The sequence below is a fragment of the Aquarana catesbeiana genome, linkage group LG03 (assembly GCF_042186555.1).
Source record: "Aquarana catesbeiana isolate 2022-GZ linkage group LG03, ASM4218655v1, whole genome shotgun sequence".
Classification (NCBI taxonomy): domain Eukaryota; kingdom Metazoa; phylum Chordata; class Amphibia; order Anura; family Ranidae; genus Aquarana; species Aquarana catesbeiana.
The window spans coordinates 306230466-306246712 of NC_133326.1; the positions used below are offsets into that span (position 1 = coordinate 306230466).

The 16247-nt window shown below is 40.3% G+C and overlaps 1 protein-coding gene across 1 annotated transcript in view; it reads right to left on the reverse strand.

Moving 5' to 3' along the window:
• LOC141133958 (dynein axonemal heavy chain 3-like) overlaps positions 1-16247 on the reverse strand; it is a 3453856-nt gene that overhangs the window by 865391 nt on the left and 2572218 nt on the right. The window contains exon 55 of the mRNA XM_073623563.1: positions 412-570. Within this exon, the coding sequence (XP_073479664.1) occupies positions 412-570 (159 nt within the window). The remainder of the gene's footprint in view (positions 1-411; positions 571-16247) is intronic.

Genomic DNA, 16247 nt, shown 5'->3' on the forward strand with positions numbered 1-16247 from the left:
CCATGCCTCCTGGTACCGAGTCGGTCAGTGAAGATGAACCCATGCACTATTGCTTCACGCGTCTCTCTGCAGATGAGAGAACCCTTAGGAGGAGGGAGAGATTGTGCCTTTATTGTGGCCAGGCAGGTCACCTTTTGAAATCTTGTGCTACCAGTCCAGGGAAAGCCCGAACTTTGAGGTCCTGTCACAGACAGACCTTAGGTGGCGTTGTTTCATCCCCAGTTATCCAGAAGGATAAGCCCCTTGTTTCGGTTACCCTTTCTTGGGCTGAGTCGTCCGTCGAGACACAGGCTCTAATCAACTCTCGGGCTCCAGGCGTAACATGTAACATGCTATAAAAGGTGGACTTAGCCTTTAATCATCCCTCTGTTATCTAAAATGGCAATGTATGTAAATGTACAGTATGAATACCTTTAAAATACAAATTGCAGACAGAGTAAGTCGGACTCCAGAGGGTGGGTTTTGCATAGTTTTCAGCAGGGTGATGTCACTGGCCTTCAGTGTGTCCAGTGCCAAAATTGCAGCATTAAGTGCTGGTATTGCAACGCTTAGTTTCTGCTCACATTCGTCCTGCAAAGACAATAAAAAAAATGTGGTTTATGGACATGTACTCATTTTTCGCAGCATACAAAAATGATGTTAAGATCTTTTGTGCAAGACTAAATAACTAGTCTATAAAAAATGATCATCATATTATGCATGTAATAAGATGAAGACCCAGTTAAAACTTTAAACACTATTCACTGGATAATCTATAAAATAAATACACATTTTTTTAATACATCAAACACTTTTAATGCTTAATTTAGAAAACAGTTGTGCAATTTTTAACCCAATCAATTTACTCCAATGATTTTAAAGTAAATTAACTTGAGTAAATTGACTGTGAAAAGTTATGTCTGCTAAGCCTCTCAGCAGTTGTATTAGGGTATGATTGAGCTTCCCACGTCCCCTTGGCCTATGGGTGGTGTGTAACATCTAAATGTGGCAACAGTCTTGGAGAACTTTCAAAACAGGTCCATGGTGTGAATGTTTTTTATGTGGAAAGCCACAATGAAGGCATAAGTGCTTTAACACCAAAACTTTGCCAGATGAGCTGCCAAACATTGCGCCAAAGTGCTAGGTTTAGCTGTTTCGATATGCATCAATAGATTGTTATCATCCAGACCTTGGGCTTCAATTGACACTCGGCTGGCTGCCTTGTACATGCAAAAGTACTGACATCAGTTCTTGGGCAGACTGAAAGGGGAAGTCAACAAAGGCCAGCACAGGAGCAAACATCAGCTGCTGCTTCAAGAAGTCACTGTTGTCCTGTTTCTCACTTTCATGCCTGTCTAGCTTACCTTGAAGCTTTTGATTCTGGGCAGAGTGATGGGCATAGTGCCTGATGAAATGCCAATATTATCCTGACAACTCCAGAAAAAGCGTTGACTTTCGCCACAGTTGTTCTGTGTCTACATTCCTGCATGACCTTTATTTTCTCAGGATTAAGGAGTAAACCATGTCTGAAAATGACATGTCCTAAGAACCTGATCTCGTGCTTGCTTAAATAGATGGAATTACTTTAGTTCCAGTTTGGTTTGTCTGTAGGGGCATACCATGTTACACATGCATTGTTGTTTGTTTGCCTTTTTATACTTTTTTACATTCCTCACTCCATAACTAGGAGATGCGCTTTATATAGCAGGTCCCAAAATCTTTTCAGTGTGTCTTTAGTTCCTGTTTTGAACACTTGTAATTTCTGGAGCTAAATATACTATACTTTTTTATCTGATTTTCATCTGTCAAGATCTGGACATGTTTTTCATGAATGCTTTCTATGATTTGCAAGTTGGCATTTGGATCGAGCCACTGTATGCCAATGTAGCTGAGACTGCAAGTTATACAGTAACTATCTCACCTCAAGTAAATCAGTTAGAGATCACACTTGCAATACTTAGATAAGGGAAGCAAAACAGTCAAAAAATAATTTAGCTCAATTAAAAAAAGAATTTAGCTCCAATCAAAAAATCTTCTATAGCTCTGGAATATACTGTGAAATGACATATAGACTCTGGGTATACAGAAGCTTAGGACAGTGCAAACATTGTCATACAAGACTGTACATGCTTGTAAGCTAATCACGACAACCTGCAGCCTACAAGAAGCAAAGTAAAATAAAAGGTCTACAGTCACCAGGGATACAGCTCCATCCCTATATACATATGCAAAAAAAGAGAGAGTCGCCCTGGGACTTTAAATGAGGTGGTCACAGTTAGCCTAATCATCTCCGGGCATGATAAATAAATGAGGTGGTCACAGTTAGACTAATCATCTCCGGGCATGTCCAGAACTCAGGGAGTTATGGGAAAAGAAGTTAAAGGAGCCTAAATTTGCATTTAAGCATGGAGAGTTACTTGGTGCTCTGCTACTTATTCAGCTAATCAACAAATTCAAATCACTTGAGCCCAGTACAATAGTCATTACTAAAAAAGAATTAAAACACTCTGATGGTAATTTGCTGAAGGAGTAGAGACTATTCACTTAGCAATGAGCCAATGCTTACCTTCACAGAGGTGATCAATGTAAGGCCAAATATTCCATTCTGACATAATTATGGTGAATGATTCACAGGAGATCAGACAATCATCCACTGTCTATGGGTTTATGGTGTAAATAAAATTTTCATTATCTTGTGTAAGAACAGTTTTAGAAACAAAAGGCAAGGCACTCTACACCGCACAATGAATGCACACAATGGACCAAAGAGTATAATTGGATCTGTAATCTGTGACCCAATTCCCGCAGACATATCAGAAAAAGCTTAATTAAAGGGGTTGTAAACCTTTGTGGTTTTTCACCTCAATGCATTCTATGCTTTAAGGTGAAAAACCTCTTGCAGTGCAGCAGTCTCCCAATTTTACTTACCTGAACCCCCTTTTTCTCATGCCTGTCTGTTGCCTGCATTGACTGTACCTTCTGCTAGATTCTAGACTATGTCTACACACAAAAAAACACACATTGTGCTACGCTTCACTTGACATCTGATGTCATCATGCTTGGCGGTTTCATGCATGCGCAGTGTGTTATTTGGTCGCCATTTTTGATGCAGCATTGCCGCCATTGTCCATGTGGAGGCAGCCTATTAGGATGCCTAGTTGGCCTCCATTACATGGTGCTGGGGGACAGAGACTGCTCTGTTCGGCTATTTATTGAACTAAAGACTGGACATGGTTCTCATTTTGCCTGGCAACAGTTTGGACATACAACTACTTAAATGTAACATAAGTGTAATGTATAATGTGTATCTGGATAACAACATTATGAATTGGGCCCAATGTGAATTTCCTGTTTTGTTTTTTCACTTTTTTGTGCATCTTTCTACTTTATCCACATCACAACACCCTTATTTTTACCTTGTTGAGCTCATATTGCACGTCTCTACCCTGCACCCGGCTCTATAACATTGCCAGCTGCCTCCACTGTATCTAGTGCGAGTGTGGCCCGCTTCCCCAATACGCACGAGTCTCTCTCACCACACCCAAGTCTGCCTGGGAGACTGCAGCAGCCCCGCAGTGCCCCCATTTTACTTACCTGAACCCCCTTTTTCTAGCTCCACCCAGACATACCTTTCATCGTAATGATCTCATCATAAAACTCTCCTTGAGGAACCACTAGTGAAAAGTTAGTGCTCCCTAGATTCTGCACTTTGATGATAACTCATGTCTAGTGCTGGTGACACTGAGGATCCACTGCTATCAGTGACACAAATATGCACTAGCAAACTGATTTACTATTTAAATATTTGAGTAGTAATTTTAATGTTTTCCTGGCTATGACAGTATTATCCACAAAAGCTTTGTATTTTTGTATGTTCATTTTTAAAATGAATGTAGCAGTATTAGTGCACTTGAAACAACACAGTTGAATACTGTACTAAAGTGTCATCGACAGTACCAAATTCCTAACTGTGTAATATATTTTTTTGAATCTCTGTACTGCTCTCAGAACTACAGAGTAAGTGTCAAGTATTATAGTTATAATACTGATAGACACATGGTGCCCTGTTGATAATGCATTTGATTTTAACAGCACTTCACTAAATATTCCATTTTTAGTGGAACTCATTCTCAACAAAATTTCTGCACATTTGAAAAGTCTGTCGTTACTGATAACAGTCACTTTGTACAGTAAAATGGCTCCTTTGGGCTACATCCCTTTGCTTGCTCAGTGATTTACAGGTTGCTTGTATGGCAAATCTTCTAATTTCTCAAAGTCTGAGGTGAATGCCCCATTTTCAGCGAGCAGCTACTGAGAGAATGAAAAGTGACTCCACTGTAAATACTGTATAGCAGAGGGAAAACATGGAGGATGAAACACGTTGTGTGATAGAAACCCATTCAAGACAAAATTCCTATATAAAAAACAATAAAAGAGGTGTCCCTGGTGTGCTGTGTCACTGAAGGTAATTGTACGACTGTTCAGCCAGAGACAAAGAGAAACATAAGACATTTTCATATGGGTGCTTATAATTCACTGATTTTATATTTTTAACCTGAATGCTGCTTTTGAGCACTGCTAAGGCCCAAATGGGACTAAAATCAGCCCTAACAGTTACACAGAAGCATAACTTTATATGCAAAACCAAATAAACAAAGGTTTTAAAAAATATATAATGTTGATGTGAGCCTGTTACAAGCTGAATATACAGTATATTGGAAAAATACATAAGCAGAGGTTGTCATTAATAAAAAAATGCATGACAAATAGATCAGTGGATCTAGAGATAATCATAGGCAAGTAAGATTATATGCAAATATAAAGTTTTTGAGTAATATGTATGCATAACCCTGCCCTTTTCTGCCTCCAGGGTCTCCCTTTTAGTTTTTTCTAGGGATGGGCGAACGGTTCGGCTCAAGCATAAGTTTGGGCCGAATTTTGGTTGTTCGGATGTTCAGCGAATGCCGAACAATATGTGCTGTTCGGGGCAAATTTGAAAGCCGCCGGAACACTGTTAAAGTCTATGGGACATGAATATGAAAAATCAAAAGTGCTCATTTTAAAGGCTTATATGCAAGATATTGTCATAAAAAAAAGTGTTTTGGGACCTAGGTCTTGCCCCAGGGGACATATATCAATGCAAACATTTTTTTTAAAACTGACTTTTTTTGGGAGCAGTGAAATGGTAGTTGTACAATGTACCACGTTACCAATTCACATAGGGGGCGGGATCTGTGGGTCCCTTTATTAAAGGGGGCTTCCAGATTCTGATAAACCCCCCGCCCGCATACCTCCACAACCACCAGGCAAGGGTTGTGGGGATGAGGCCCTTGTCCCTATCAGCATGGGGACAGGTGCTTTGGGGTCAGACCCCAAAGCACCCTCCTCATGTTAAGGGCATGTGGCCTTGTATAGTTCAGGAAGGGGGGTGCTCTCTCGCCCCCCTCTTTTCCTGTGGCCTGTCAGGTTTCGTGCTTGGATAAGGGTCTGGTATTAATTTTGGGGGGGATCCCTGTGCCATTTTTTTTTAAATTATGGTGCAGGGTTCCCCTTAAAATCCATACAAGACTTTCAGGTCTGGTATGGATTTTGGGGGGACCCCTACGCCATTTTTTTAAATTTGGCGCAGGGTTCCCCTTAATTTCCATACCAGACCTGAAGGGCTTGGTATGGATTTTGGGGGGACTCCCATGCAATTTTTTTTAAATTTTTGGTTTGGGGTTCCCCTTAATATTCATACCAGACCCAAAGGGCCTGGTAGTAGACTGGGGGGACCCCATGCCATTTTTTCAATGAGTTTTATCCATATTGCCGATACCCAACAATTCATTACAGTTTTAAATTACTTTTTTTCTTTAGAAAAGTCATTTTACTGCGGTACTGTTCTAAACACGGGAAAAATGCTCCACTTTACAGGCATACTATAGACACCCCCCCAGGCATGATATTTAAAGGAATATTTAATTTTTATTGTTTCACTTCAAGCATTAAAAAAATCACTGCTCCCGAAAAAACTGATGTTTTTAAAACTGTTTTTTGCATTGATACATGACCCCTGGGGTAGGACCCAGGTCCCCAAACACTTTTTATGACAATAACTTGCATATAAACCTTTAAAATTAGCACTTTTGATTTTTCATGTTCGTGTCCCATAGATTTTAACGGTGTTAATGTGTTCTTCCGGATTTTTTGCCTGTTTGGATGTTCTGCTGCGAACCGAACTGGGGGGTTGTTTGGCTCATCCTTAGTCCTTTCATGTGATGGACCATCTTAGTGATACATAGGGAGAATCATGTATTGGGGAGGGCAAGCTTGCCTGAATAGGTTAATATTTACATATAATTTAACCCTCATATTGCAAGATTTATGGATTTGTTCAACATACACAGCTCATTGATTCTTTTTTATATTAGGCTTATGTAAATGCCTTTATTGCTGGCAGGTTTACTTTAAAATTGTGATTTATAGTCTTTATTTTCAATTTTTTGTGCATTAAAGAATTCCCATAAGTCTATGATTGCTTTGTGATCATTTTATCTATAGTAGGCTTGATTAGCAGTGTGGTTGTGATGGAAAAGTGGATGGTACAGAACACACACAAGAACACCCACAAGTGCAGTTTTTAGGCCCTTTAGCAAAGGGAATCTTTATTGAGGAATTCAACAAGCAGGGATCTTGCCACGGAGGGGAGTATACAAGATAGCAATCAGAGGCTCAGCAAGAAATAGGTACCAAGGTCACAGGCTGTATTAGTAAGTAAATGTTAGTAAGGCATAATAAATGATACAGTATGTCTAGGGGTCTCCAATCAAATGACAAACTTTTATGGCATTCAGTGTAGATGAATCTGAAAGGTTCCATCTGTCAATGGTTGCTAAGGAAGCAGCAGGTGCTTGCACCCATCGATGTCACCTGGCCCATTCACTTACAGGGCCAGAATTCCCCATATTGGCTTTTTGTTCATATTTAGGCAAGAATATTTCCTAAATATGGCCAAGACTGGATAATGATGTTAAAATTATCCTTTATATTTCCAATGACAGCTCGGGGAGCTGTCATTCAGTGAGTGGTGTTATTTGATAAAGGTTGTCAGTTTTTTCTTTCAGCAGGCATTGTAATTGCCAGTGACATAATTGACTTTATATGGTCATGTCTATATATGGTTAAGGATATCACCAAGAAGGGAACTTTATGTATTTTTCTCTTGATTTTTGTGTGGCGTTCTCCCTTAAAATTCATACCATATTTGAAGGGTCTGATAAAGGATTTGGCGGGGACTTCATACCATGTTTAATTTTTTGTTTGTTTTGCGTGGGGTCTCTCTAAGGGCCTGGTATAGATGAATGGAATCCTGAGATACTCTGCTTACAAACAAAACAAAGTGCCTGAGAGCTGTCATTTTGCCGACAATTTAAACACACTTTTGTTCTTTGAAAATGTCAGTGCTGCTGTAGTAGGTTGTATACATCACACAAATATTTATCATTCTGAAACCAGTCAACTATGGAATATTAGAGGAAACATGTCATGGCAGCAACAAGGTCAATGCCATTGCTGATCTCTATCCCTGAATATGCTAATTTCTTGGCTGTCATTCTGACCCTTCTGCTTCAGAACCATGAGCCAAACTCACAGAACAAGTAGGCCGACTTTTTCTGAGTTGCTAACTTTCACTGACTTTTAGAGTCAGAATTACAGCCAGACAACTGGAGGTTTCAGGAGGAGGTCTGCAGCACTAGTACACACATGTCACTAATGACAGGTTTTAAGCTTAAATGTACCAAGGCCGTAGATAGGGTTGACCTGAAAGTTTGGTCCTAACCTAGATTTGGACTGAACTATGGCTGTTCAGGTATTCTGAAGAACACCCAAACTTTTGCTCGTTAGACTATTTTGTTTGGCAGGAGCTGAATATTATATAAAGAAGTAGTATTTCTACCGCTTTTATATATGACAACTTCCCAATGTCAATGGCACAAACTGCACCCCTGGCAACCATTGCAGTCAAAGTCACATTGTTGCATGGCTAGGAATCCCCAGACACGTTGAGTTGCCCTGGCATGTATGCATATGTCTATAGCCCTTTATTAAACACAGGAATGTGTTATTGATGTGTGCTGCTCCTGGAAATTTGTGTTGGCAATGTAGAAATTGGGCCCTGAATGCAGATCAGGTATGCCTGCACCATTTGACTGCACATAGTATTTCCTGACAGAAAAAATATTTACATAGATAATTAATGTATTGTTAGTTTGGTACTAAAGCATACATTTAATATATGCATGTGATTATATCTCTAGCAATTCTTTCAGCAATCTACGTTACACATATTGTGTTTCTATAAATAACTTATTCTTGAGGTAATTTGATTGCAAATTATGTTACTTCCTTGAAAAATGTGCAGCAAATGTGCACAGTATTTTAACAATTAGTGAGACTTTCTGTTTAATAGGCAACATAAACTAGCTGTGATATTTGCATTATTTATTAAACCTGCCTATTTGACAGCCTCACTGTTTTTATATGCATCTTTGAGGGCAGCAATTTATTTTAATCATTTAGTGATCAAAAGAATAAGCGATAAAAAAATGCACGTGTATAAATAATAAGTGTTCTTTCTAAGTGTTCCCGTATTCCCAGTGACAAATATATGGACAGCCTCCATTACATGACTCTTATCAAGGCATTGCATTTCCTGAAAGTTATTTAAAGGTCATTATATGTGACAATAAAATGTGATTTAATGTGGTGGATTTCTATGTGCCAGCATGAATGCAATCTACTCACAATGATGCTTACAAAGCCAGAAATCCTTGTCAATTAGTGTCAAAATGTTCAGAATTTATGTTGTTGTTTTCTCATCTAAAATTAAAATGTTGCTTTCTAAGGCAACATTTTATTAACTGGATAAAATATTTTGACAGTTACCATTGTATTGCACTAAGGTTGCCTGGTTAATGTGATGAAGTAGGTAAATGGGGGTAAAATTAATTTTAGGAAATTAAGAAAGTACATTGTTTCATAAGCAGTGGTGACATGTAAAACCTTTATTGTCATCAGGGAATATAAAATTAATTATTTTTTGCATTGTTCTTTACTTTTTAGTGGTAAAGTTTGATACCTCAACATGCCAGGGAAAATAAAATCTCTGCATACTTAAAATATACTATTTGAACTTACTTGGAGCATGCATCTGTTGTTTTATTTTGCTCCCTGCTGGCTTGTTGCTTATAGGCATCATTGTACTAAGGTAAAATAGAAGCAATGATGGTGCAAAACATCTAGCGTTAGACATATTTTATGCTTTTCTCAATGGGTGTTGAAGGCAGTCTATGAGATATTGCAAGATTTAATGTCTTTGTAATACAAAAGTACAAAGAGAGAATTTTATTAGAGCACAGTAAACAAACATTTTAAACAGAAAAAGAAAAAAAACTATGGCTACTATTAAAGTCAAATCTCAGTCAGATATTAATGATGCAAGCTCAATATTAATTATTACAATATTTATTTTTTTATTTTTTATATTGCAAGAAGTGTAAGCACCTACATTTGACATTTTGGTATGAGCCTCTTGTAGTCCCCTGTACAGCTTTGTTCAAAGTGGCTGAGAGAGAATGAGCACAATAAGCCAATCAATTCATGTGCTAGCACAAGAATATGCTGATAGGAGGAGATGAGCTCATCAGTCTGTTGCTTCTCTTCACTGTCTACTCATAGACTAGGGGAGGGACAAAACCTGTTTTACCAGCTTCAGAATTGTTATAAATATTTGTTTCACAGGTTTTGTATAGAGGTGGTCCTCAGGTTCTCTACCCTCTGGTTCACAATAAACAGTATTTGCACTGTTTAGAATGTAAATCACATGCATTTTTGTCATATCACCTATAAATTGGATGTACTCTCATGATGGCTATATTCATTTCTAGACAACAACAATTTCCCAGCGCCAGTATATAGACACCTGGGGAACTGAACTGTAGTATATAATAGTTAGGAGGGGGAATGTGATACCAGTGCAGCTAGAGCAACCATAACTGATAGATACAGACAAACAACAAAAACAAAAATAGTCCAGCGCTCTGGATATCAGGGAATCAGACTGCAACAGCCAGAAATATAAACTAAATAATTTAATAAAGTCAGTTCATAGAAAAGGCAGTTCATAAAAACAGTCCCTTGGATTCACAGTACTTAGAAAGAAAAACATTAAAAACATTGGTGAAGTGACAAGCTGTCCATAGAGCAACAATGGTCAAAACAGGAGAGCCATCAGACTGCATCATCTCAAGCCGTAACAGGATGGAGGGGAAGGGGGGTGGTGGAACCCAAGTGTGGGAGACACTCCGGCAACCCATAGGACCTCCACTGGATGTGGGGTACAATCCCTGAAGGGATGACTCACCGGCTCCAGATGCCGCTCCACATGTATGGCATTGGAAGACACAACCGCTTGGCCGCAAGGAGGGAGAGCCGAAGAGAGCCGCTAAACTGTCGGCTGATGAAACACTATGCCACTCAGGTCTGGATCTGTGTCCCCTCAGAATTGAGTCGCCTGTTTCCTGAATGGTGTCACTCAGAGGATACAGCTGTGCGGTGTAGAATAAGGAGAAAAAGGAATTGGGACTAAAGGACCAGCAAAAGGGGTGATGAATGATGCCAATGCTTAGCAGTATGGGGGTCCCAAAAGTGGATGGATGGTCACCGAGACACGTAGTTTGGTCGGACCACTGAAAAGAGTTGCCTTGACGACGCGTTTTGCGCTACAGCGCTTTATCAAAGTCAAGGATAGAGGCAACTAAGGGGGTTTAAATAAAAAATAAAATAAATGAAGGGGAGTGGAAAACAAGTGGGAGTGGAAAACAAAAATTAGGACGGGAACAATTAACCCATTGTGATAATGGGAAAGATTATACCTCCGATGTTAACGCCTTGTTGCTCGGAGGACTAACAATAGAAACCATTACTAGGTCAAAAGTCATTCTATGAAATACATTAGCTGCTAAAATGAAATAAACTTCAATAAAAGTGAATTCCGAATTTTCTAAATTTCTGATCTTCTGAATTTTCAGAATTCAAAAATTCGGAAATTAAGAAATTAGAAAATCCTAAAATTAGAAATTCTGAAAAAAAGAAAGAAAATCAGTAAAATTCAAAATAATAACTAACTAATAATAACTAACTATTAAATTATAGGTGTTGGAATTTCCTTTCAAATTTGGCTGTTTGTGAACGTAACAAATACAAATATATCTGAAGTTACGAATTATCCGAAATAAGGAATGCAGCAGCTAAACAAATGGAATGGAACAAATTAATAATAAATAATAAAAATAATAAAAAGGTTTTATTATTATCAGGGCTTTTTTTCTCAAACAATAGGTGCTGGAACTTAACGACGGCCCCACAAAACCCCTCCCCCTACACACACTCTCCAAATCACATCAAATAGTGGGTGTGTTCAGTCAAATTTCACGAAAACAGTAGGAGGGTCTTAAAAGGGCATTAAATACCAGGATTGCATTACATACAGAGTGCAGAGCTGTTACTTGTAAACACAGAAACCAGACTTCTGTGTTTACAAGTGATTGTGGTGAGTAGGCACCAAAGGCTCTGAACCAGAGGTGGTGGAACTGAATTCCACCAAGTTCCCCCTGAAAAAAAGCCCTGATTATTATTATTGTTATTTATTATTATTAGATCGTTACATTCCATTTATTTAGATACAGCATTCATTATTTCAGATAATTCATTCAAATACTTTCAGTAACAGCCAAATTTGAAAGCAAATTCCAATACCTATAATTTAATATTAATTATTAATTAGTTATTATTTCAGATTTTCGGGTTTTCAAATTTTCCGATTTTTATTCTTTTGAATGTTCAGATTCAAAAGAACAATCCATTCTTATTTTTGGATTTTCAAATTTCCGAATTTCGAATATCCAAATTTCGAATTTCCGAATTTTTAATTTCCAAAATTTTTTCCAATTTCCAAAATTCTGAATGATTGAATTTCTGAAATTCTGAAATATCAAATTTTCCAAAATTCGGAAATTTAGAAATTCGGAAATTCAAAATTCGGAAATTTGGAAATTTGAAATTCAGAAATGCAGAAATTCAAAATTCGGAAATTCGAAAATCAGAAATTGGGAAATTCAGAAATTCGGAAATTTGAAATTTTGGAAATTTAAAAATTTGGAAATTTGGAAATTAACAAATTTGTCAAAATTAATTAAAAAACGAATTTGGAACTAAACGAATTACACACGTCTAATAGTTTCACAGAGCCTGAAGACGTGGGATTTTTGGAACTCACAAAATGCGTCATGACGTACCTGTTGGGATCCCCCTGCTACCGTCTTCTTGGATTTTGAAGTCATCTGATGTGACTACAATAAGGGAAGTATATATTCTCAAAGTATGGTAGAAAACCCAATGTTATACTGTGAAACAAGTGTTTTTTTTAATGTCAATACATTGTGGATCTGTAAATAGGCCATGTGTGGCACTAATGCGTTGTGCTTTGATTACTTTGTGAATAAATTTGTATAATTTTAATAGCGGCATATATTATTATTAGAGTTGGACAAACGGTCCAGACCAGGCATGAGTTTGGGCCGAATATTGGCTGTTCCCCCGTTCGACGAACACCTGAATTATTGGAGCGCTGACCATTTGTTCGCCTACTGAACAACCACAATGCACTGCGCCGCCGCACGGTGCATTGGAAGCCCTGATTGGCTGAAGCAATGAAAGCTTTGCCCTATCAGGGCACATAGCACTGTCAGGACACATAGCACCGTCAGAACCATGTTTGGACACTGTGATGATGACCCTATCCAATCATGGCTCATTGATCTTAGTCCCACCTAGGGATGAGCCGAACACCCCCCGGTTCGGTTCGCACCAGAACCTGCGAACAAACCAAAAATTCACACGAACGTTAGAACCCCATTTACGTCTATGGGACTCGAACGTTCGAAATCAAAAGTGCTCATTTTAAAGGCTAATTTTCATGGTATTGGACTAAAAAGGGTTTGGGGACATGTATCAATGCAAAAAAAGTTGTAAAAACGGCCGTTTTTTTGGGAGCAGTGATTTTAATGATGCTTAAAATAAAAAAAAATATTCCTTTAAATATCGTACCTGGGGGGTGTCTATACTATGCCTGTAAAGTGGCACGTGTTTCCCATGCTTAGAACAGTCCCTGCACAAAATTTCTTTTTTAAAGGAAAAAAAGTCATTTATAACTGCTTGCGGCTTTAATGTAATGTTGGGTCCTGGCAATATGGATGAAAATCAGTGAGACAAGCGGCATGGGTACCCCCCAGTCCATTACCAGGCCGTTTGGGTCTTGTATGGATATTAAGGGGAACCCCGCACCCAAATTAAAAAAAGGAAAGGCGTGGGGCCACCAGGCCCTATATACTCTGAACAGCAGTATACAGGTGGTGCAAACAAGACAGGGACTGTAGATTTGTTGTTAAGTAGAATATGTTTATAATTTTAAACAGGGTACATTTTTAACGTGTTTAGCTCCAGCCAAAAAATCTTTTTTAAGCTTTTTGGAAAACATCACCCCTGTGACATTTGTTTTGCTGTCTGTGCTCCTCTTCAGAAGATTGAACCTCACTTTTTGTCCCAATGACAAATGTTTTTTGAAAATATGGGTTTTTTTTCTGAAACAAGGATTGGTGATAAAGCATCAGTGGAAAGGAGAAATGTTTTTCCCATGTTAACTCTTACAGGAGAGAATTTCCCTTCCTAGGGGTAGATTTCATCTCACTTCCTGTTGTCTCCTTCCGTTTGCAAGTAGGAGTCGTTTGTAAGTTGGAAGTTTGAAAGTAGGGGCCTGCCCTATATACTCAGCAGAAATTTGGGCCTTAGGTGTTGTTGTGGCCACAACATTGTAAGCCCTCACAGGGCCCTGCTGTGAAATATTAGATCAAGAATTGTAATTACATGCCCCTGTTGAACAGGGGCAGAAAAATTGGGCCTTTGGTGGTGGTGGTGGTGCTGATGCCACAACACTGTAAGTCCTCACTTGCTCTTGGTGGGTGCAGAAATGGGCCCTGCTGTGAAATATTAGATCAAGAATTGTAATTACATGCCCCTGTTGAACAGGGGCAGAAAAATTGGGCCTTTGGAGGTGGTGGTGGTGCCACAACACTGCAACCCCTCACAGATACTCTAGTTGGAACGCAGGAACGAGCCCTGCTGCAAAGTATTGCATCAAAAATTGTAATTACATGCCCCGTTAAACAGGGGCTGAAAAATTAGGCCTTAGGCACTGGTGCTGGTGCCACAACACTGCAACCCCTCACAGATACTCTAGTTGGAATGCAGGAACGAGCCCTGCTGCAAAGTATTGCATTAAAAATTGTAATTACATGCCCCTGTTAAACAGGGGCTGAAAAATTAGGCCTTAGGCACTGGTGCTGGTGCCACAACACTGCAACCCCTCACAGATACTCTAGTTGGAAGGCAGGAACGAGCCCTGCTGCAAAGTATTGCATCAAAAATTGTAATTACACGCCCCTGTTAAACAGGGGCTGAAAAATTGGGCCCTAGGCACTGGTGGCGGCGCCCAGAACCAAAAATGTTCTTACAAGCTATCAGCGTGATCATTGAGGAGGAAGAGGATAATTACTCAGGATAGTCATTCAGCATCAGCATAGGCAGTCTTTGAAGGGATCTGAGATTTAAAAAAAAATTATTCGGTTACATCAGCATCAGGTGCTTGGTAGCTGGTGGTGATCCAAGACTGATTCATCTTTATGAAGGTCAGTCGATCGACTGAGTCGGTGGATAGACGCACCCTGTGATCGGTTACAAAGCCTCCAGCAGCACTGAATGTGCGTTCCGAAAGAACACTGAATGCAGGACAGGCCAGTAGCTCAATTGCATACCGTGCAAGCTCTGGCCAGTGATCCATCCTCAAGACCCAGTAACACAGAGGATTTTCAGTGGGAAAGGTGTCCAAGACAGATCTTGCCCCTAGGTATTCCTGCACCATGTAAAACAGACGCTGGCGATGGTTGCTGGAACCGATCATACCTTGGGGCTGTGGACTAAAAAATTGTCTGAACGCATCAGTCAGACAGCCACTTTCTCCACCGCTCCTTCTTTGACTGACCGAAGCCTCAGCAACACGTTGTCCAGAAACAGGAGTTTGTAACCTCCCAGTCTCTGAGAACGCATTGCACAGACCTTTCTGCAAGGCCTCCTGAAGATGTTTCATCCTCTGCTCCCTCTGCGATGGCAAGATAAGGTCCACAACCTCACCCTTGTAACGTGGATCAAGGAGGGTTGCCAGCCAGTATTGGTCCTTCTCCTTGATACCACGAATACAAGGATCCTTACGCAGGCTTTGCAGGATCAGGGAGGCCATGCAGTATAGGTTTTCTGAGGCATTTGCTCCGGAATCCTCTGGGTCACTAAGGATGACATGGTCCGCAGCCACCTCCTCCCAGCCACGTACAAGTCCATGTGTTTCTTGGGACTGATCCCTTAAAGACTGCTGCTGATGCTGAGTGCCAGGCTCCCCCTCCATACTGACACAATCCTCCTCCTCCTCCTCCTCCTCCTCATCCTCTTCCTGTGTGATCGGCGGGCACGCAGGAACACTGTCTGGATAAAGGGGGCCTTGAGAGCTAAGGAAGTCCTCCTCTTCCTGCCTCTGTTCTGCCTCAAGTGCCCTGTCCATTATTCCACGCAGCGTGTGCTCCAACAGGTGGACAAGGGGGACAGTGTTACTGATGCATGCACTGTCACTGCTCACCATCCTCGTGGCCTCCTCAAATGGTGACAGGACAGTGCATGCATCCCTGATCATGGCCCACTGGCGTGGGGAAAAAAAAACAAGCTCCCCTGACCCTGTCCTGGTGCCATAGTCGCACAGGTACTCATTGATGGCCCTCTGCTGCGTGTGCAGCCGCTGCAGCATGGCCAACATTGAGTTCCACCTGGTGGGCATGTCACAGATTAGGCGGTTCTTGGGCAGGTTAAACTCCTTTTGGAGGTCTGCCAGCCGAGCACTGGCATTATATGACCGGCGGAAATGCACACAGACTTTCCTGGCCTGCCTCAGGACATCCTGTAAGCCCGGGTACCTGCCCAAGAACCGCTGCACCACCAAGTTAAGGACGTGAGCCAAACAGGGCACATGGGTCATTTGTCCCTGTTGGAGGGCAGAGAGGAGGTTGGTGCCATTGTGACAAACCTCCATTCCTGCCTTAAGTTGGCATGGCGTCAACCACCTCTGA